At 42.9% G+C, this 23,930-nt stretch overlaps 1 protein-coding gene across 1 annotated transcript; it reads left to right on the top strand.

Annotated features, from left to right (window-relative positions):
- Positions 1-19,492: 19,492 nt before the first annotated feature.
- On the top strand, positions 19,493-23,678 carry LOC123107331 (probable auxin efflux carrier component 5b). The gene is made up of 5 exons (XM_044529317.1): positions 19,493-20,365; positions 22,778-22,863; positions 22,970-23,127; positions 23,234-23,310; positions 23,421-23,678. Exons 1-5 carry the CDS (start codon positions 19,662-19,664, stop codon positions 23,491-23,493), a joined length of 1,098 nt encoding a protein of 365 aa, XP_044385252.1. The 5' UTR covers positions 19,493-19,661; the 3' UTR covers positions 23,494-23,678.
- Positions 23,679-23,930: the final 252 nt, after the last annotated feature.

The following is a 23,930-nucleotide window of genomic DNA, read 5'->3' as shown; positions in this document are numbered from 1 at the left end:
TCCACTTCAGCCTGGACATCCGGCCGTGACCCCGGACATCCGGCTCGTCCCAAAGCCCTGGACATCCGGCCCCCAGCCCGGACGTCCGGCACCTGCGTGTGCCTAACCGGGCCAAAGGCCCATGTATCCCCTCCTCACTTACCCCTTCGTGTTTCTAGACTATATATACTCCTCCACTGCTACCTCTTGAGCACTTCGTTGGATTTCCCCGAAGAGGAAGGGATGATGCAGCAAAGTAGCGTAAGTATTTCCCTCAGTTTTTGAGAACCAAGGTATCAATCCAGTAGGAGGCTACGCTCGAGTCCCTCCTACCTACACAAAAACAATAGCTCAACGCAACCAACGCGCTTAGGGGTTGTCAATCCCTTCACGGTCAATTACGAAAGTGAGATCTGATAGAGATGATAAATAATATTTTTTTGGTATTTTTGGTATAGAGATGCAAAGTAAATAAAGTAAAAGTAAAGTAAAGCAAAGCAATAATAAAGTGATGGAGATTAATATGATGAGAAAGAGACCCAGGGGCCATAGGTTTCACTAGTGGCTTCTCTCAAGAGCATAAGTATTCTATGCTGGGTGAACAAATTATTGTTGAGCAATTGACAGAATTTAGCATAGTTATGAGAATATCTAGGTATGATCATGTATATAGGCATCACGTCTGAGACAAGTAGACCGAAACGATTCTGCATCTACTACTATTACTCCACTCATCGACCGCTATCCAGCATACATCTAGAGTATTAAGTTAAAAACAGAGTAACGCCTTAAGTAATATGACATGATGTAGAGGGATAGTTTCATGCAATATGATAAAAAAACCATCTTGTTATCCTCGATGGCAACGATACAATACGTGCCTTGCTGCCCCTTCTGTCACTGGGAAAGGACACCGCAAGATCGAACCCAAAGCTAAGCACTTCTCCAATGGCAAGAACAACCAATCTAGTAGGCTAAACCAAACTGATAATTCGAAGAGACTTGCAAAGATAACTAATCATACATAAAAGAATTCAGAGAAGATTCAAATATTATTCATAGATAGACCTGATCATAAACCCACAATTCATCGGTCTCAACAAACACACCGCAAAAAGAAGATTACATCGAATAGATCTCCACGAGAGAGGGGGAGAACATTGTATTGAGATCCAAAAAGAGAGAAGAAGCCATCTAGCTACTAGCTATGGACCCGTAGGTCTGAAGTAAACTACTCACACTTCATCGGAGGGGCTTGGATGATGATGTAGAAGCCCTCTGTGATCGATGCCTCCTCCGGCGGAGCTCCGGAACAGGCCCCAAGATGGGATCTTGTGGATATAGAAAGTTGTGGCGGTGGAATTAGGTTTTTGGCTCCGTCCCCGACCGTTCGGGGGTACGTGGATATATATAGGAGGAAGAAGTACGTCGGTGCAGCTTCGAGGGGCCCACGAGGCAGGGGGCGCGCCCTAGGGGGGCGCCACCTACCCTCGTGACCACCTCGTCGCTTTCTTGATGGAGGGTCCAAGTCTCCTGGATCTTATTTGATGAGAAAATCACGTTTCCGAAGGTTTCATTCCGTTTGGACTCCGTTTGATATTCCTTTTCTTCGAAACCCTAAAACAGGCAAAAAACAGCAATTCTGGGCTGGGCCTCTGGTTAATAGGTTAGTCCCAAAAATAATATAAAAGTGCATAATAAAGCCCAATAATGTCTAAAACGGTAGATAATATAGCATGGAGCAATCAAAAATTATAGATACGTTGGAGACGTATCAAGCATCCCCAAGCTTAATTCCTGCTTGTCCTCGAGTAGGTAAATGATAAAAATAGAATTTTTGATGCGGAATGCTACTTGGCATAATTTCAATGTGAATCTTCTTAATTGTGGTATGAATATTTAGATTCGAAAGATTCAAGACAAAAGTTCATATTGATATAAAAATAATAATACTTCAAGCATACTAACAAAGCAATTATGTCTTCTCAAAATATCATGGCCAAAGAAAGCTATCCCTACAAAATCATATAGTCTGGCTATGCTCTATCTTCACCACACAAAGTATTTAAATCATTCACAACCCCAATGACAAGCCAAGCAATTGTTTCATACTTTTGACATTTTCAAAACTTTTTCGATCTTCACTCAATACATGAGCGTGAGCCATGGATATAGCACTATAGGTGGAATAGAATGGTGGTTGTGGAGAAGACAAAAAGGGAGAAGATAGTCTCACATCAATTAGGCGTATTAACGAGCTATGGAGATGCCCATCAATAGATATCAATGTGAGTGAGTAGGGATTGCCATGCAACGGATGCACTAGAGCTATAAGTATATGAAAGCTCAAAAGAAACTAAGTGGGTGTGCATCCAACTCGCTTGCTCACGAAGACCTAGGGCATTTTGAGGAAGCCCATCATTGGAATATACAAGCCAAGTTCTATAATGAAAAATTCCCACTAGTATATGAAAGTGACATAATGAGAGACTCCCTATCATGAAGATCATGGTGCTACTTTGAAGCACAAGTGTGGTAAAAGGATAGTAACATTGTCCCTTCTCTCTTTTTCTCTCATTTTTTTATTTGGTCCTTTCTCTCTTTTTTTATGGCCTCTTTTTTTTATTTTTTTTCATCCGGAGTCTCATCCTGACTTGTGGGGGAATCATAGTCTCCATCATCCTTTCCTTACTGGGACAATGCTCTAATAATGATGATCATCACACTTTTATTTACTTACAACTCATGAATTACAACTCGATTCTTAGAACAAAATATGACTCTATATGAATGCCTCCGGCGGTGTACCGGGATGTGCAATGACTCATGAGTGACATGTATGAAAGAATTATGAATGGTGGCTTTGCCATAACTACAATGTCAACTACATGATCATGCATAACAATATGACAATGATGGAGTGTGTCATAATGAAAGGAACGGTGGAAAGTTGCATGGCAATATATCTCAGAATGGCTATGGAAATGCCATGATAGGTAGGTATGGTGGCTGTTTTGAGGAAGGTATTTGGTGGGTGTATGATACCAGCGAAAAGTGCGCGGTATTAGAGAGGCTAGCAATGGTGGAAGGAAGGAAAGTGCGTATAATCCATGGACTCAACATTAGTCGTAAAGAACTCATATACTTATTGCAAAAATCTAGAAGTTATCAAAGCAAAGTATTACGCGCATGCTCCTAGGGGGATTGATTGGTAGGAAAAGACCATCGCTCGTCCCCGGCCGCCACTCATAAGGAAGACAATCAATAAATAAATCATGCTCTGACTTCATCACATAACGGTTCACCATACGTGCATGCTACGGGAATCACAAACTTTAACACAAGCATTTCTCAAATTCACAACTACTCAACTAGCATAACTCTAATATCACCATCCTCATATCTCAAAACAATTATCAAGCATCAATTTCTTCTTAGTATTCAACACACTCATACGAAAGTTTTATTATTAATCTTGCATACCAAGCATATTAGGATTTTAAGCAAATTACCATGATATTAAGACTCTCAAAATAATCTAAGTAAAGCATGAGAGATCAATATTTTCTATAAAACAAATCCACCACCGTGCTCTAAAAGATATAAGTGAAGCACTAGAGCAAAACTATAAAGCTCAAAAGATATAAGTGAAGTACATAGAGTATTCTATCAAATTCCAAATCATGTATGGCTCTCTCAAAAGGTTTGTACAGCAAGGATGATTGTGGTAAACTAATAAGCAAAGACTGAAATCATAAAAGACTCTCCAAGCAAAACACATATCATGTGGTGAATAAAAATATAGCTCCAAGTAAAGTTACCGATAGAAGTAGACGAAAGAGGGGATGCCTTCCGGGGAATCCCAAGCTTTGTCTTTTAGGTGTCCTTAGATTATATTGCGGGTGCCATGGGAATCCCCAATCTTAGGCTCTTGCCACTCCTTGTTCCATAATCCATCAAATCTTTACCCAAAACTTGAAAACTTCACAACACAAAACTTAAAGTAGAAAACTCGTGAGCTCCGTTAGCGAAAGAAAACAAAAGACCACTTCAAGGTACTGTAATGAACTCATTATTTATTTATATGGGTGTTAAACCTACTGTATTCCAACTTCTCTATGGATTATAAACCATTTTACTAGCCATAGATTCATCAAAATAAGCAAACAACACACGAAAAAACAGAATCTGTCAAAAACAGAATAGTCTGTAGTAATCTGTAGCTAGCTCAAGATCTGGAACCCCAAAAAATCTAAAATAAATTGCTGGACGTGAGTAATTTATCTATTAATTATCTTCAAAAAGAATTAACTAAATAGCACTTTCCAAATAAAAATGACAGCAGTTCTCGTGAGCGCTAAAGTTTCTGTTTTTTACAGCAAGTTCAACAAGACTTTCACCAAGTCTTCCCAACGGTTCTACTTGGCACAAACACTAATTAAACACAAAAAACACAAGCAAAACATAGGCTAGATAATTTATTTATTACTAAACATTAGCAAAAAGCAAGTAATAAAAATAAAATTGGGTTGCCTCCCAACAAGCGCTATCGTTTAACGCCCCTAGCTAGGCATAACAAGCAAGAATAGATCTAGGTATTGCCATCTTTGGTAGTCAATTCTTCAATGAGGCATCTATTTCCCTTAGGAATTTATCTCTTTGTAGTGATTATCAAACTCTTAGGCACAAGATCGAAAAAATCATTTGTAGCAATTGGTTCCTTAATGATCGCAAAAAGATTGGGATGAATACTTATAGATTTAAGATCCGCAGTTTCCTTACTAGATGATTCACCCTTATTTTTAGGAACATACATAAGCTTGGAAATTTTAGTAGGAGGACTTGGAGTATTCTTTATGGAAGAAAAAGCGGTTCCCAAGTTTGTAATGATACCCTCAAGTTTATCAATTCTAGTAGAATCTAAGTTTATCTTCTCATTAACTATGGGTTCCTTTTCCTTAATATTTTTGAAAGTCATTCCTACCTTAGATCCATATTGAGTAATTTGATTGTGGATCTTTTTGACTAGATTTTCAATAGTAGCAACTTTATTTTCAATAATTTCAAGGCTTTGCATAACATGCTCCAAAGTTAACATAGTTCCATTAACCAAAAGAGGTGGTGAGCCAAATAAATCTAACATAGCATAATAAGAATCAAAAGTATGGATACCCAAGAAATTCCCTCCGGTAATGGTATCAAGGATATATCTATACCAAGGATTAACACCTACATAAAAATTGCGGAGAAGAACTGAAGTAGATTGCTTCCTGGTAGATCTATTTTGAGCATTGCAAATTCTATACCAAGCATCTTTTAGATTTTCTCCCTCCCTTTGTTTAAAATTTAGAACTTCATTCTCGGGAGACAACGGAGAAGATATGAGACTAGCCATGACGACAAGAAAACAAACTAACACACGAGCAAACAAAGAGCAAACAAGCAAAAGAGGCAAATATAGAGGGAGGATAGAGAGAGAGAGGGCGAATAAAACGGCAAGGGTGAAGTGGGGAAGAGAAAAATGAGAAGCAAATGGCAAATAATGTAATGCGGGAGATAGGGATTGTGATGGGTACTTGGTATGTTGACTTTTGCGCAGACTCCCCGGCAATGGCGCCAAAAATTCTTCTTGCTACCTCTTGAGCACTGTGTTGGATTTCCCTGAAGAGGAAGGGATGATGCAGCAAAGTAGCATAAGTATTTCCCTCAGTTTTTGAGAACCAAGGTATCAATCCAGTAGGAGGCTACGCTCGAGTCCCTCGTACCTACACAAAAACAATAGCTCAATGCAACCAACGCGCTTAGGGGTTGTCAATCCCTTCACGGTCACTTACGAAAGTGAGATCTGATAGAGATGATAAATAATATATTTTTTGGTATTTTTGGTATAGAGATGCAAAGTAAATAAAGTAAAAGCAAAGTAAAGCAAAGCAATAATAAAGTGATGGAGATTGATATGATGAGAAAGAGACCCGGGGGCCATAGGTTTCACTAGTGGCTTCTCTCAAGAGCATAAGTATTCTATGGTGGGTGAACAAATTACTGTTGAGCAATTGACAGAATTTAGCATAGTTATGAGAATATCTAGGTATGATCATGTATATAGGCATCACGTCCGAGACAAGTAGACCGAAACAATTTTGCATCTACTACTATTACTCCACTCATCGACCGCTATACAGCATGCATATAGAGTATTAAGTTAAAAACAGAGTAACGCCTTAAGCAAGATGACATGATGTAGAGGGATAGTTTCATGCAATATGATAAAAACCCCATCTTGTTATCCTCGATGGCAATGATACAATTGAAGGAAATATGCCCTAGAGGCAATAATAAAGTTATTATTTATTTCCTTATATCATGATAAATGTTCATTATTCATGCTAGAATTGTATTAACCAGAAACATAATACATGTGTGAATACATAAACAAACAGAGTGTCACTAGTATGCCTCTACTTGACTAGCTTGTTGATCAAAGATGGTTATGTTTCCTAACCATGGACATGAGTTGTCATTTGATTAACGGGATCACATCATTAGGAGAATGATGTGATTGACTTGACCCATTCCGTTAGCTTAGCACTCGATCGTTTAGTATGTTGATATTGCTTTCTTCATGACTTATACATGTTCCTATGACTATGAGATTATGCAACTCCCGTTTACCGGAGGAACACTTTGTGTGCTACCAAACGTCACAACATAACTGGGTGATTATAAAGGTGATCTACAGGTGTCTCTGAAGGTACTTGTTGGGTTGGCGTATTTCGAGATTAGGAATTGTCACTCCGATTGTCGGAGAGGTATCTCTGGGCCCACTCGGTAATACACATCACTTAAGCCTTGCAAGCATTGCAACTAATGAGTTAGTTGCGGGATGAGGTATTACGGAACGAGTAAAGAGACTTGCCGGTAACGAGATTGAACTAGGTATTGAGATACCGACGATCGAATCTCGGGCAAGTAACATACCGATGACAAAGGGAACAACGTATGTTGTTATGCGGTTTGACCGATAAAGATCTTCGTAGAATATGTGGGAGCCAATATGAGCATCCAGGTTCCGCTATTGGTTATTGACCGGAGACGTGTCTCGGTCATGTCTACATAGTTCTCGAACCCGTAGGGTCCGCACGCTTAAAGTTTGATGACGGTTATATTATGAGTTTATGTGTTTTTATGTACCGAAGGAGTTCGGAGTCCCGGATGATATCGGGGACATGATGAGGAGTCTCGAAATGGTCGAGACGTAAAGATTGATATATTGTACGACTATATTCGGACTTCGGAAAGGTTCCGAGTGATTCGGGTATTTTTTGGAGTACCTGGGAGTTACGGGAATTCGCCGGGGAGTATATGGACCTTATTGGGCCATACGGGAATAGAGGAGAGAGGCCAAAAGGAAGGAGGCCTGCGCCCCTCCCCCCCCCCTTTGGTCCGAATTGGACAAGGGGTGCAACCCCCTTTTCCTTCTCCCTCTCCTCCTCTTTCCTTCTCTCCTACTCCAACAAGGAAAGGAGGAGTCCTACTCCTGGTAGGAGTAGGACTCCCCCCTTGGCGCGCCCTTCTCCTAGGCCGACCGCCTCCCCTCTTGCTCCTTTATATACAGGGGCAGGGGGGCTCCTCTAGACACACAAGTTGATCAAGTTGATCGTCTCTTAGCCGTGTGTGGTGCTCCCCTCCACCATAGTCCACCTCGATAATACTGTAGCGGTGCTTAGGCGAAGCCCTGCGTCGGTAGAACATCAACATCGTCACCACGCCGTCGTGCTGACAAAACTCTCCCTCAACACTCGGCTGGATCGGAGTTCGAGGGACATCATCGGGCTGAACGTGTGCTGAACTTGGAGGTGTCGTACGTTCGGTACTTGATCAGTCGGATCGTGAAGACGTACGACTACATCAATCGCGTTGTGCTAACGCTTCCGCTTACGGTCTACGAGGGTACATGGACAACACTCTCCCCTCTCGTTGCTATGCATCACCATGATCTTGCGTGTGCGTAGGAATTTTTTTGAAATTACTACGTTCCCCAACAGTGGCATCCGAGCCAGGTTTTATGCGTTGATGTAATATGCACGAGTAGAACACAAGTGAGTTGTGTGCGATATAAGTCATACTGCTTACCAGCATGTCACACTTTGGTTCGGCGGTATTGTTGGATGAAGCGGCCCGGACCGACATTACGCGTACGCTTACGCGAGACTGGTTCTACCGACGTGCTTTGCACACAGATGGCTGGCGGGTGTCAGTTTCTCCAACTTTAGTTGAACCGAGTGTGGCTACGCCCGGTCCTTGAGAAGGTTAAAACAGCACCAACTTGACAAACTATCGTTGTGGTTTTGATGCGTAGGTAAGAACGGTTCTTGCTAAGCCCGTAGCAACCACGTAAAACTTGCAACAACAAAGTAGAGGACGTCTAACTTGTTTTTGCAGGGTTTGTTGTGATGTGATATGGTCAAGACATGATGCTAAATTTTATTGTATGAGATGATCATGTTTTGTAACCGAGTTATCGGCAACTGGCAGGAGCCATATGGTTGTCGCTTTATTGTATGCAATGTAATCGCCCTGTAAATGCTTTACTTTATCACTAAGTGGTAGCGATAATCGTAGAAGCATAAGATTGGCGAAACGACAACGATGCTACGATGGAGATCAAGGTGTCGCGCCGGTGACGATGGTGATCATGGAGGTGCTTCGGAGATGGAGATCACAAGCACAAGATGATGATGGCCATATCATATCACTTATATTGATTGCATGTGATGTTTATCTTTTATGCATCTTATCTTGCTTTGACTGACAGTAGAATTATAAGATGATCCCTCACTAAATTATCAAAGTATAAGTGTTCTCCCTGAGTATGCGCCGTTGCGAAAGTTCTTCGTGCTGAGACACCACGTGATGATCGGGTGTGATAGGCTCTATGTTCAAATACAACGGGTGCAAAATAGTTGCACATGCGGAATACTTAGGTTAAACTTGACGAGCCTAGCATATAACAGATATGGCCTCGGAACACGGAGACCGAAAGGTCGAGCGTGAATCATATAGTAGATATGATCAACATAGTGATGTTCACCATTGAAACTACTCCATCTCACGTGATGATCGGACATGGTTTAGTTGATTTGGATCACGTGCTCACTTAGAGGATTAGAGGGATGTCTATCTAAGTGGGAGTTCTTAAGTAATATGATTAATTGAACTTTAATTTATCATGAACTTAGTCCTGGTAGTATTAGTATATCTATGTTGTAGATCAATTGCTCGCAATATTGTTCCCCGTTTAATTTTTTATATATTCCTAGAGAAAACTATGTTGAAAAATGTTAGTAGCAATGATGCGGATTGGATCCGTGATCTGAGTATTAACCTCATTGCTGCACAGAAGAATTATGTCCTTGATGCACCGCTAGGTGACAGACCTATTGCAGGAGCAGATGCAGACGTTATGAACGTTTGGCTAGCTCAATATGATGACTACTTGATAGTTTAGTGCACCATGCTTAACGGCTTAGAATCGGGACTTCAAAGACGTTTTGAACGTCATGGACCATATGAGATGTTCTAGGAGTTGAAGTTAAATATTTCAAGCAAATACCCGAGTTGAGAGATATGAAGTCTCCAACAAGTTCTATAGCTAAAAGATGGAGGAGAATAGCTCAAGCAGTGAGCATATGCTCAGATTGTCTGGGTACTACAATCGCTTGAATCAAGTGGGAGTTAATCTTACAGATAAGATAGTGATTGACAGAGTTCTCTAGTCACCATCACCAAGTTACTAGAACTTCGTGATGAACTATAGTATGCAAGGGATGACGAAAACGATTCCCGAGCTCTTCGTGATGTTGAAATCGACGAAGGTAGAAATCAAGAAAGAGCATCAAGTGTTGATGATTGACAAGAACACTAGTTTCAAGAAAAGGGCAAAGGGAAAGAAAGGGAACTTCAAGTAGAATGACAAGCAAGTTGTCACTCCCGTGAAGAAGCCCAAAGCTGGACCAAAGCCTGAAACTGAGTGCTTCTACTGCAAAGGAAATGATCACTGGAAGCGGAAATTCCCTGAATATTTGGTGGATAAGAAAGATGGCAAAGTGAACAAAGGGTATATTTGATATACAGGTTATTGATGTGTGCCTTACTAGTGTTTATAGTAGCCCCTGAGTATTTGATACTTGTTCGGTTGCTAAAATTAGCAACTCGAAACAGGAGTTACAGAATGAACAGAGACTAGTTAAGGGTGAAGTGACGATGTGTGTTGGAATTGGTTCCAAGATTGATATGATCATCATCGCACACTCCCTATACTTTCGGGATTAGTGTTGAACCTAAATAAGTGTTATTTGGTGTTTACGTTGAGCATAAATATGATTTGATCATGTTTATTGCAATACGGTTATTCATTTAAGTTAGAGAACAATTGTTGTTCTGTTTACATGAATAGAACCTTCGATGTTCATACACACCAACAAAAATGGTTTGTTGGATCTCGATCGTAGTGATACACATATTCATAATATTCAAGCCAAAAAGATGCAAAGTTAATGATGATAGTGCAACTTATTTGTGGCACTGCCGTTTAGGTCATATTGGTGTAAAGCGCATGAAGAAAATCCATGCTGATGGGCTTTTGGAATCACTTGATTATGAATCAGTTGATGCTTGCGAACCATGCCTCATGGGCAAGATGACTAAGACTCCGTTCTCTGGAACAATGGAGCGAGCAACAGATTTGTTGGAAATCATACATACTGATGTATGTGGTCCGATGAATATTGAAGCTCACGACAGGTATCATTATTTTCTGATCTTCACAGATGATTTGAGCAGATATGAGTATATCTACTTGATGAAACAAAAGTCTGAAATATTTGAAAAGTTCATATAATTTCAGAGTGAAGTGGAAAATCATCGTAACAAGAAAATAAAGTTTCTACGATCTGATCGTGGAGGAGAATATTTGAGTTACGAGTTTGGCCTTCAGTTAAAACAATGTGAAATAGTTTCACTACTCACGCCACCTGGAACACCACAGTGTAATGGTGTATCCGAACGTCGTAACCATACTTTATTAGATATGGTGCGATCTATGATGTCTCTTACCGATTTACCACTATCGTTTTGGGGTTATGCATTAGAGACAGCTGCATTCACGTTAAATAGGGCACCATCTAAATCCGTTGAGACGACACAGTATGAACTATGGTTTGGCAAGAAACCAAAGTTGTTGTTTCTTAAAGTTTGGAGTTGCGATGCTTATGTGAAAAAGTTTCATCTTGATAAGCTCAAACCCAAGTCAGAGAAGTGTGTCTTCGTAGGATACCCAAAAGTAACTGTTGGGTACACCTTCTATCACAGATCCGAAGGCAAGACATTTGTTGCTGAGAATGGATCCTTTCTGGAGAAGGAGTTTCTCTCGAAAGAATGAGTGGGAGGAAAGTAGAACTTGATGAGGTAACTGTACCTGCTCCCTTATTGGAAAGTAGTTCATCACAGAAATCTGTTCCTGTGACTCCTACACCAATTAGTGAGGAAGCTAATGATGATGATCATGTAACTTCAGATCAAGTTACTACCGAACCTCGTAGGTAAACCAGAGTGAGATCCACACCAGTGTGGTATGGTAATCATGTTCTAGAGGTCATGTTACTTGACCATGATGAACCTACGAACTATGAGGAAGCGATGATGAGCCCAGATTCCGCGAAATGGCTTGAGGCCATGAAATCTGAGATGAGATCCATGTATGAGAACAAAGTATGGACTTTGATTGACTTGCCCATTGATCGGCGAGCCATTGAGATTAAATGGATCTTCAAGAGGAAGACGGACGCTGATAGTAGTGTTACTATCTACAAAGCTAGAATTGTCGCAAAAAGGTTTTCGACAAGTTCAAGGTGTTGACTACGATGAGAGTTTCTCACTCGTATCTATGCTTAAGTCTGTCCGAATCATGTTAGCAATTGCCGCATTTTATGAAATCTGGCAAATGGATAAACAAAACTGCATTCCTTAATGGATTTATTAAAGAAGAGTTGTATATGATGCAACCAGAAGGTTTTGTCAATCCTAAAGGTGCTAACAAAATATGCAAGCTCCAGCGATCCATCTATGGACTGGTGCAAGCATCTCGGAGTTGGAATATACGCTTTGATAAGTTGATCAAAGCATATAGTTTTATACAGACTTGCGGTGAAGCCTGTATTTACAAGAAAGTGAGTGGGAGCACTACAGCATTTCTGATAAGTATATGTGAATGACATATTGTTGATCGGAAATAATGTCGAACTATTCTGCAAAGCATAAAGGAGTGTTTGAAAGGAGTTTTTCAAAGAAAGACCTCGGTGAAGCTGCTTACATATTGAGCATCAAGATCTATAGAGATAGATCAAGACGCTTGATAAGTTTTTTTTTCAATGAGTACATACCTTGACAAGATTTTAAAGTAGTTCAAAATGGAACAGTCAAAGAAGGAGTTCTTGCCTGTGTTACAAGGTGTGAAGTTGAGTAAGACTCAAAACCCGACCATGGCAGAAGATAGAGAGAGAATGAAAGTCATTCCGTATGCCTCAGCCATAGGTTCTATAAAGTATGCCATGCGGTGTACCAGACCTATTGTATACTCTACCCTGAGTTTGACAAGAGAGTAAAATAGGGATCTAGGAGTAGATCACTGGACATTGGTCAAAATTATCCTTAGTGGAATAAGGATATGTTTCTCGATTATGGAGGTGACAAAAGATTCGTCGTAAAGGGTTACGTCGATGCAAGTTTTGACACTGATCCAGATGACTCAAAGTCTCAATCTGGATAAATATTAAAAGTGGGAGCAATTAGCTAGAGTAGCTCCGTGCAGAGCATTGTTGACATAGAAATTTGCAAAATACTTACGGATCTGAACGTGGCAGACCCGTTGACTAAACTTCTCTCGTAAGCAAAACATGATCACACCTTAGTACTCTTTGGGTATTAATCACATAGCGATGTGAACTAGATTATTGACTCTAGTAAACCCTTTGGGTATTGGTCACATGTCGATGTGAACTATGGGTGTTAATCACATGATGATGTGAACTATTGGTATTAAATCACATGGCGATGTGAACTAGATTATTGACTCTAGTGCAAGTGGGAGACTGAAGGAAATATGCCCTAGAGGCAATAATAAAGTTATTATTTATTTCCTTATATCATGATAAATGTTTATTATTCATGCTAGAATTGTATTAACCGGAAACATAATACATGTGTGAATACATAGACAAACAGAGTGTCACTAGTATGCCTCTACTTGACTAGCTCGTTGATCAAAGATGGTTATGTTTCCTAACCATAGACATGAGTTGTCATTTGATTAACGGGATCACATCATTAGGAGAATGATGTGATTGACTTGACCCATTCCGTTAGCTTAGCACTCGATCGTTTAGTATGTTGCTATTGCTTTCTTCATGACTTATACATGTTCCTATGACTATGAGATTATGCAACTCCCGTTTACCGGAGGAACACTTTGTGTGCTACCAAACGTCACAACGTAACTGGGTGATTATAAAGGTGCTCTACAGGTGTCTCCGAAGGTACTTGTTGGGTTGGCGTATTTCGAGATTAGGATTTGTCACTCCGATTGTCGGAGAGGTATCTCTGGGCCCACTCGGTAATACACATCACTTAAGCCTTGCAAGCATTGCAACTAATGAGTTAGTTGCGGGATGAGGTATTACGGAACGAGTAAAGAGACTTGCCGGTAACGAGATTGAACTAGGTATTGAGATACCGACGATCGAATCTCGGGCAAGTAACATACCGATGACAAAGGGAACAATGTATGTTGTTATGCGGTTTGACCGATAAAGATCTTCGTAGAATATGTGGGAGCCAATATGAGCATCCAGGTTCCGCTATTGGTTATTGACCGGAGACGTGTCTCGGTCATGTCTACATAGTTCTCGAACCCGTAGGGTCCGCACGCTTAAAGTTCGATGACGGTTATATTATGAGTTTATGTGTTTTGATGTACCGAAGGAGTTCGGAGTCCCGGATGAGATCGGGGACATGACGAGGAGTCTCGAAATGGTCGAGACGTAAAGATCGATATATTGGACGACTATATTCGGACTTCGGAAAGGTTCCGAGTGATTCGGGTATTTTTCGGAGTACCTGGAGAGTTACGGGAATTCGCCGGGGAGTATATGGGCCTTATTGGGCCATACGGGAATAGAGGAGAGAGGCCAAAAGGAAGGAGGCCTGCGCCCCCCCCCCTTGGTCCGAATTGGACAAGGGGTGCAGCCCCCTTTTCCTTCTCCCTCTCCTCCTCTTTCCTTCTCTCCTACTCCAACAAGGAAAGGAGGAGTCCTACTCCCGGTAGGAGTAGGACTCCCCCCTTGGCGCGCCCTTCTCCTAGGCCGACCGCCTCCCCCTTGCTCCTTTATATACAGGGGCAGGGGGGCACCTCTAGACACACAAGTTGATCAAGTTGATCGTCTTTTAGCCGTGTGTGGTGCTCCCCTCCACCATAGTCCACCTCGATAATACTGTAGCGGTGCTTAGGCGAAGCCCTGCGTCGGTAGAACATCAACATCGTCACCACGCCGTCGTGCTGACAGAACTCTCCCTCAACACTCGGCTGGATCGGAGTTCGAGGGACATCATCGGGCTGAACGTGTGCTGAACTTGGAGGTGTCGTACGTTCGGTACTTGATCAGTCGGATCGTGAAGACGTACGACTACATCAATCGCGTTGTGCTAACGCTTCCGCTTACGGTCTACGAGGGTACATGGACAACACTCTCCCCTCTCGTTGCTATGCATCACCATGATCTTGCGTGTGCGTAGGAATTTTTTTTGAAATTACTATATTCCCCAACAATAATACGTGCCTTGTTGCCCCTTCTTTCACTGGGAAAGGACACCGCAAGATCGAACCCAAAGCTAAGCACTTCTCCCATGGCAAGAACAACCAATCTAGTAGGCCAAACCAAACTGATAATTCAAAGAGACTTGCAAAGATAACCAATCATACATAAAAGAATTCAGAGAAGATTCAAATATTATTCATAGATAGACTTGATCATAAACCCACAATTCATCGGTCTCAACAAACACAACACAAAAAGAAGATTACATCGAATAGATCTCCACGAGAGAGGGGGAGAACATTGTATTGAGATCCAAAAAGAGAGAAGAAGCCATCTAGCTACTAGCTATGGACCCGTAGGTCTGAAGTAAACTACTCACACTTCATCCGAGGGGCTTGGATGATGATGTAGAAGCCCTCCGTGATCGATGGCTCCTTCAGCGGAGCTCCGGAACAGGCCCCAAGATGGGATCTCATGGATACAGAAATTTGCAGCGGTGGAATTAGGTTTTTGGCTCCGGCCCCAATCGTTTGGGGGTACGTGGATATATATAGGAGGAATATGTACGTCGGTGGAGCTGTGAAGGGCCCACGAGGCAGGGGGCACACCCCCTACCCTCGTGACCACCTCGTAGCTTTCTTGACGGAGGGTCCAAGTCTCGTGGATCTTATCTGATGAGAAAATCACGTTTCTGAAGGTTTCATTCCGTTTGGACTCCGTTTGATAATCCTTTTCTTCGAAACCCTAAAACAGGCAAAAAACAGCAATTCTGGGATGGGCCTCCGGTTAATAGGTTAGTCCCAAAAATAATATAAAAGTGGATAATAAAGCCTAATAATGTCTAAAACAGTAGATAATATAGCATGGAGCAATCAAAAATTATAGATAGGTTGGAGACGTATCATCCACCTCCTTCTAGTTAGGGTTAGCGTTGTGTTTGCTCATTTGTGAGATAGAGCTTTGATCATCCATATCGGATCTACTCCACGAGAGAGACCATGGCCCCTCTACGGAGAAGATCCACCTTGTATTCAAGACCCCTCACGGGAAGATCCCCTTGTGGATTCAAGACCTCCTCACGGAGAAGAACCGGTTACCTCTTGTATCGTCCATTGTTGACTTTGGATCTTGTATCTCTCTTTGTGTTTCGAGGATCTAGCACATGTGTGATCATACTTGTTGGTTTGAGTGTTATCTTGTGTTCCCCTCGTGATTTTCCCCTCGTTTCCCTCCTCGTGTTCTTCGCGTTCTTCGCGGGATCCGCTCCTTTCGTGAAAGATTGGGCCACTAGGGTTCTACCCTACATCAAATCCTTTTGACATCCACCTATTATATCTCATAACTGAAATATATAGTAACTGCTAGTTTAACCCGAACTTACTTTAAGTATTGCCATGACGAGACAATTTCATTATACCCCCTCCGTCCGAAAATACTTGTGATCAAAATGGATAAAAAAAAGATATATCTAGAACTAAAATACGTCTAGATACATCTTTTTTTATCCATTTTGATGACAAGTATTTCCAGACGGAGGGAGTAGCTAACTCCTTTGATCTTGTCATAAACTATTAGTAACAAGTCAAGCTTTATAAAACATTTTTATCTTTGTCATTTAATAGATCCATTACTATAGTTAGACTCTAAATTCAGAGGGCTTATTGATACGTCTCCAACGTATCTATAATTTTTGATTGTTTCATGCTATTATATTATTAATCTTGTGTGCTTTATATGTTATATTTATATCATTTTTGGGAACTAACCTATTAACTCAGTGCCTAGTGCCGGTTGCTGTTTTCTGCATGTTCCGGAGGGTTTGAGCAAGCAAAACCCTGCGGGTTCCATCCCCGTTGCCATCTTGACCCAAAATGTGATTTTCTTTCCACAGTTGGTCAAATTCGAAATGGTTTCACCAAAGCCTTAGAAAGACAACAACTAGAAGATTTTAAAACCAATCTCAACATGGTAAATATGTGAGTGGGCATGTTAAATTGGACGTGTTAACCATTGTATCAAGGAACACCGCCTTTTCTCATCAGAAAAGACACCCAAAGGGCATCTATTACTGAATATGATCAATATAAACAATATGCAATACAATGGAAATACAACAAGATGAAATGTGACCAACAAATAATAGTATCACAATGAAAACCATCCTAGCCGTCATCTTCCTTCAATTGTACACTGTCTGTCGGAGCTTGAAAAATGCAAAGAAGAATCAGTAAGGGAAAAGGACACCTACCAATGCCCTAGCCATACAAGACTTTGAAGCCCAAATAGCCACTCGACACTAGAAATGAGATCTAGTAACTGCTGAAGTAATATCGGTTGGGGCATCACCCCCCCCCCCCCCCCCTACACACACATTCCAGGTTATATAGTCCTTCACCACTAGTCTAGATGGTTGGAAAACCGGGCCAAGCTGCGTAATAACTCAAAAAGGAGGTTAAAGTCGTCGCACCAAGATCCAGCCAACTGCCTCCCATACTTTGCACACCAACTACCATGGTCCGAAGAAAGACAACAAATATGACAACACCTGCCCTTCATCGGCATCGAACCAAACGTCGATAAGGTAAGGAGAGGCCCGAGAGACCTTATTTCAATGTATCATTGCTGCCACCACCTCATCCGATGAAATTAGGGAAATAAACATCTATGGAAAAGAAGAAGAACAAAAGGGACAAGTCTCCACCCCTCTAACCGGGGACGAACCGCCGGAGGGAGAGAGGAAGGGGACCGAGGCGGCGAAGGAATGGCGGATTATAAACCAAACCTTCTAGAGCTTTTGGGTAGCACGCGTTCATTCAATTTGTTGTAATCTGATTTATTAGGGTAAGGTACGTTCTCCTCTTTGTGTAGGTTGATGATGAGACCGAAGCCTAATCTAAACCAACCGACTCCTTGTACTCGTTGCTTATGCTAAACACGGATGCGTCACACATACACTTCCATGATCTACTTCACTTACAAGAAGGCTCTCCTTGGACTCAGGACTTGTGCACCTTGTTCATGTTGCTAGCGTAAGTATCTCGTAGTATTCGGCATATGATGAATTAGAGATATTTTTTGATTGTGTAGGGATCGCAATATCCTAGTAATTTATTCGTTTCGATTGTATCTTGATTCTCAAGTTGAGACTATAAATGGAGGCAAACTCCCAAGGAGCATCTGAGAGCAAAACCATCTTTGTCAATTTAACATTAGAGCCACGGCCTCATCTCATGTCTCCCGTGCCACATCGTCCACCATCCATGAGTGGCATGACCTCCCACATTACCGGTGCTCCATCTATATGGCCCTGCCGCCACCATCCCTTCATCGGCTTCATCACCGTTCATCTCACCTGTGCCAATTCTCTCCTTGGAAAATGCAGGTTATGCTCGATAGAACCTCCTTGGGTACCTTGATGGTACCGCTGCTGCGCCACCTTGACCATCATTGAGGGTTCTGCGCAGACAGAACGAGCATGACCTATGCCTTCCACAGGAGAAAATTGGCGCAGAAGAGATGTACAGTGATGACACTTGCTCGTTTGTGCGTGCTCAGTTCTCTCGCTTACATATTCCCCTGACAGTTCGTGAATTCTAACAAAATCCGTAAAAAGTCTAAAAAGAACCTGCAAAACGTATAGCTACAGAGATACAAAAACCTTTTGTACGATTCCTTCTGTCATGCTCTGTGATATCTACAGGAATAAAACGCACTGATGGAGGAATAATATATTCTCGATCTTAACCGTGAGCTCAGTCGAATGGTACAAGAGGGTCAGTGGCTCTCACTGCTTGGGATGCCGTAGGAGCTGCATCCGTCTCAAGCATGCACCCTGCGAGTGGCAGACATGAGGAGCATCGTGCACAATCCGGATTCCCGTTTGACGCTCATAATAGGAGCCATGACGACTACTAAGCAGTAAGCACATATGCCTTTTGTTTCTTAATTTCGATCAACAATTCTAGAGTTGCGTGTACTATTCTAAGTCGTAACTTTATTGGCTGTAATTCAGTGCAAGGCGTAGTGCGGCGGCAGTGCAGATTGCTTTGCCGATTTAAGCATTCTCCAAGAGAAATAAAAAGAGCGGCTCATGAGATTGTATAGACATTTGATTATGCGCAGGATAAACATAGTAATCTTCATACAAGGTCGAGGTGGATGGAAATTTTTCTATGTAATCTATTATGAAGCAATCCCAAGGAAAAAATAGTATGAATTATAATCCTGGGAAACAAACAACCCATGTAGGAAAAAGGTCCTAAGAATTAGTATCCTTTAAGATTTCTTTCAAAATCCTTTGAATCAAAGAGACCTAAAAGTTCACCCGCAAATAAAAAGAGACCTAAAAAGTTCTTCCAATAGATTAATTTTATAAACCTAGCCATGCATGAATCATGATGGTCTTCCCAAAGAAGCCTTAATACTTCCCATGCTTGAGACATAATCATTGTTTCCATATTGACGTGAATGGAAAAATAAGCAGAGAATGCCCTGATCACCGGGAGTGGAGGGGGCAGTGGGCGGCGAGGAAGAAAAGACAAGAGGAGGGAGAAGAATGAGCGATAGCGGTAGAGTGCGGAGGTTGCGCTGCGCACTACGGCTATCCTTGGTGAAATGATGCTGATGCTGACTGTGAATCCCTTTCTTACTTTCTGTTCGATGCCAAAGTTCTGCAAATCAGAATATGTTCCGTATACATGCATGCAACTGCAACCTCGAGCCATATAGGCACCTACCTAGAAACGGCACCGAAACACATCGCCCGCTTGTGAGTTGTGAGTTGTGACACACGAACAGAGCGTGGCGGAGGAGATGATCGGATGGGGCGACGTGTACAAGGTGGTGGCCGCCATGGCGCCGCTCTACTTCGCCCTGGGCCTCGGCTACGGCTCGGTGCGGTGGTGGAAGCTCTTCACGCCGGACCAGTGCGACGCCGTGAACCGCCTCGTGGCCTACTTCGCGGTGCCCTTCTTCGCCTTCGACTTCGCCGCGCGCATGGACCCCTACGCGCTCAACTACCGCGTCCTCGCCGCCGACGCGCTCTCCAAGCTCGCCGTCGCGCTGGCGCTCGCCGCCTGGGCCGCCGCGTCCACGCGCTGCTGCCGCGCCGGCGCCAAGCGCGGCGGGGAGCTGGCCTCCTCGTGGTGCATCACCGGCTTCTCGCTGGCGACGCTGAACAACACGCTCGTGGTGGGCGTGCCGCTGCTGGACGCCATGTACGGCGGGTGGGCGCGAGACCTCGTCGTGCAGATATCGGTGGTGCAGATCATCGTCTACTTTCCGCTGCTGCTGCTGGCGTTCGAGGCGAGGCGTGCGTGCGGTGGTGGCGCAGGGAAGCCTGACGCGGCGGTGGCGGTTTCAGCGAGCGACGACGACGTGGAGGACGGCGGCGCGGAGGGGAGGAGGCGGCGCGAGCCGGTATGGCCGTTGGTGAGAGCGGTCTGGCTCAAGGTGGCACGGAATCCCAACGTTTACGCGGGCGTCCTCGGGGTCGCCTGGTCTTGCGTCACAAACAGGTACGATCCGTATTTCTCTGCATGCACGGACCACACTTAGCTACGTGCAACTTTTTCTCTGGGAGGATGTGATGTTGTTACGCACGAGTCGGACGTCAAGACCGTCTCGATAGTGTGGCAGGATCACATCCTCGTTTTGGTGCCTTTTGTTTTTGAGAACAAAGAACAGACACAGGCGATCCTGTGTGCACACTCATCCCTGTGAATTGTGAAGGCATATGCATACCCTATTTTTATGAGCACCTCCGAAAGACTGAACCGGCAAACAGTGGCGTAGCTAGCCCAACATGCCAGGGTGGTCCACCAATGCAAAATATTCACATAAATATATTTATTTATTATAAAAATATATTTTTCTCTATGCTATATAGATTATGGGGAAATTCCAGGGTGGTCCATGGACCACCCTGTCCACCCCCTAGATACGCCACTGCCGGCAAATCATTTTGAAATTGATAAAATCACCACAGACACCTCGTAGTCAAGGGGAACGTCTCCTTCCACTGAGCATGTATCGCCGGAAATCTTGAAATGAATCCATAATAATACGAGCATCAGAACTTGAACCCTAGTGGCCTGGGGATACCGCCGTCCACGATTCACCTAACCATCTAACCACATATTGGTTCGCATCCTTGTTTTGGTGCTGACATATATTCAAAGACTGGTATGACATGATGGGAAAATGTGACTGGGATGTGTCATGGAAAAAACACTTATTGGTTGGGTTAAGGATAGCAAACCACTCTTGCAGTTATATCGAGTTTTGGTAGATTTCTTTTGCTATGTCTATTTTTTCCGAAAAAAGATATATGGGTCAAATAAACCACTACAAATACCACTGAATAATTGTACATCAAAGTCCATGAGGGTTGACTGCCTTTATCACCCGAACAGGCAAACGACGCCTGCCTCATGCCGCTCCATCATCGGAGCCAGCTTGTTGTTTTCGATCGCGGACGGGGAGTCATCAAGGCCAACATCGCGGAGAAGAAACCGTTACCGTTGAAAGAGCCACGGGTACAAGAGTCAAACCTCCATTATTTCTCACAAGCCTCACAAGCACTGGAGGCCGTAGCGATGTGGTGGAGGCGAAGCCGGAGAACCAAACGATAAAGGGAAGTCGTTGTCGCCGCGCCAACAAGCCCTTCAAACTATAATCTCATCGACCAGAATGGCCAACCTGAAAATACGCCATCGAGTCACTGGCACAGTCGTAGACGACATCGTTGTGATGGGGAGACTCGGGGGAACCTTATATGCATGCTTGGCGTCAACGTGCCGCCGAAGAAGGGAGGGAAAACATAACACGCAAGAAAGTCAAGAAGGAATGGTAAAAAAATAGAGACGTGCAAAAAGGTCTTGTAAATAAAGGACTTTAAATCATAGCTAGGATGACAGTAGAAATTCCAAAGGAATGCATCTGTTTGACATCAGTTCCATGGAAAATCAAACATGAACCTTATTTATTCCAAAATCGATCCTTTTTTGATGTCTCGAGGCCACTTTTAGTTTTTGTCTAGAATCCAATGCAATATAGCTTTCACCCTTTACTTTCAATGCTGGCCGTATTTGGTTTTGTGACGATCACAGTCATATGAGGCAATCATACACATTGTAGCCCCGTCAAGACACAAAATAAGACAAGTTAGAAAACGGAGAGAAATTTTCAGGAGGATTTGAAGGGAAAAATGAAAAATAAATAAAACTGATGACAAAATCAAATTAAAGGTAGAAAGGTAAAAACAGGAAACAAAATATGTAAAATTTTAAAAGTATTTACGTACAATTTGGGAATTGTTAATGTTAAAAACCAAAAGGTTCACAAATTTATGTTGGAAATCAATTAATTCAAGAAATATCTCAAATAATTTAACACGCATGAAATCACAAATGCATCACTTAAAAAATAATATGTTCTAATACTGTCGGATGTGATTTTTTCTATGAAGAGACCGGTAAATGTTGTAGCAAGAGCGGTACAAACTGAAAAGTTGTAGGCCTGCAATTAAACTGTGAACGATCGATTCACAGCACAACAATATAATCCCAACATATAATAATCACGCAGAGTTGCACCAAGTTAATGGAACATGTACCCTCTGTCGTTCCCTCCCAAAGTGTTAAGCAAGCTTAGGTGGTTCACACTAAGAAATAATTGAGGTAGAACAAATACTCCTTGTTAGTGGAACAGACGAATAAACACCCATGTGCTCAACAATCTATAATTAAATCAACTTTCAGGTAAATCAGATTGATTCTTGTTGCATCCGGTGCACTTTGCATTCATACCACTGCTGCACACAAAGTAGCACATAGACCTGTCCGAACGCCGGCACACTGGCACCTGGCATCCTTCTGAACGTACTACTCTTGATCGGCCGCTCCTCAATTAGTTCCGTGCATATACAGGTGGCACATCGTGACGCCGAGCATCATCGAAGGCTCGGTGCTGATCATGTCCAGGACCGGCGTCGGGCTCGCCATGTTCAGCATGGGTAAGCTAGCTACCAAATTTTGGGAACAGAACTCACGGAATTACCGACAGCGCGTGTTTTCTGTCTGTCGAAGTGTCGATGCTATGAGTTGGTTGGTTGCATGCAGGCCTGTTCATGGCGCTGCAGGAGAAGATCATCGTCTGCGGGGCCGGCCTGACCGCGCTGGGCATGGCGCTGCGGTTCGTCGCCGGCCCGGCAGCCACCGCCGCCGGAGCCGTCGCCCTGGGGCTCCGCGGTGACGTCCTGCGCCTCGCCATCATACAGGTCACAGCACAATCTACTTCAAAAGTTTTTTATTTCTGAATGATGTACACTACATCGACTGACACGCATGTTGCTTCACCTGGCGATTCGATCGATGTACCGGCAGGCTGCGCTCCCCCAGTCCATCACCACGTTTGTGTTCGCCAAGGAGTACGGCCTGCACGCCGATGTGCTCAGCACCGCGTAAGTAATGGAGTAGTATTATAACTACGTCTGCTTGGTTAATTACTCCTGATTTCTGAATGCGTAGTACGTGTTGTCTGAAACTGTGCGTGCCTTGCTGAATCTTGCAGGGTTATATTCGGGACGCTGGCGTCGTTGCCCGTGTTGATCGTGTACTACATCGTTCTAGGCTTCGTTGGATAGTTAATTAGGGCTTATATACAAGTTCTATATATATCTCCCTAACCCTAGGGACTGACTAACTGATGAGTAAACTGCGTGTACTAGGTTGTAAGTTGTAACTTGCTCTTCTGCAAATAATGATCACAACTAACACCCTCTGAACTGCGCACATAGGTCCCTCGTTAATAAATGGAGCTTCATATGTACCTGTTTATTCTCATTGATAAACTTATCGTAGGGGCGAAGAACTTGTGGGTGCGTGAGTGTCAGGCTCATTACTGAATCTACACTTGTTATTATCTTTATTTAGCTGTATCAGTTCCAGCACGCTCTGAAGACCCTCCGATCGAGATCAAACGGCCCGGATGAAGCTAGTGAACCGGTACACGGGCCACTACAGAGATGATGTGAGCGATATCCGATCTTCATCCAACGGCCTACATTTAATTACCTAGCTG

Source organism: Triticum aestivum, chromosome 5A, assembly GCF_018294505.1.
Source record: "Triticum aestivum cultivar Chinese Spring chromosome 5A, IWGSC CS RefSeq v2.1, whole genome shotgun sequence".
In the NCBI taxonomy this organism is placed as follows: domain Eukaryota; kingdom Viridiplantae; phylum Streptophyta; class Magnoliopsida; order Poales; family Poaceae; genus Triticum; species Triticum aestivum.
This window is presented reverse-complemented; position numbering and strand designations above follow the sequence as displayed.

What these genes read in the sequence shown, in the direction of transcription:
- LOC123107331 (XM_044529317.1), top strand. Translation starts at nt 19,662, where the DNA reads ATGATCGGATGGGGCGACGTGTACAAGGTGGTGGCCGCCATGGCGCCG. An exon ending in GCTCGCCATGTTCAGCATGG is followed by an intron (nt 22,864 to 22,969) that starts GTAAGCTAGCTA and finishes GGTTGCATGCAG; the next exon opens with GCCTGTTCATGGCGCTGCAG. An exon ending in GCCGATGTGCTCAGCACCGC is followed by an intron (nt 23,311 to 23,420) that starts GTAAGTAATGGA and finishes TGAATCTTGCAG; the next exon opens with GGTTATATTCGGGACGCTGG.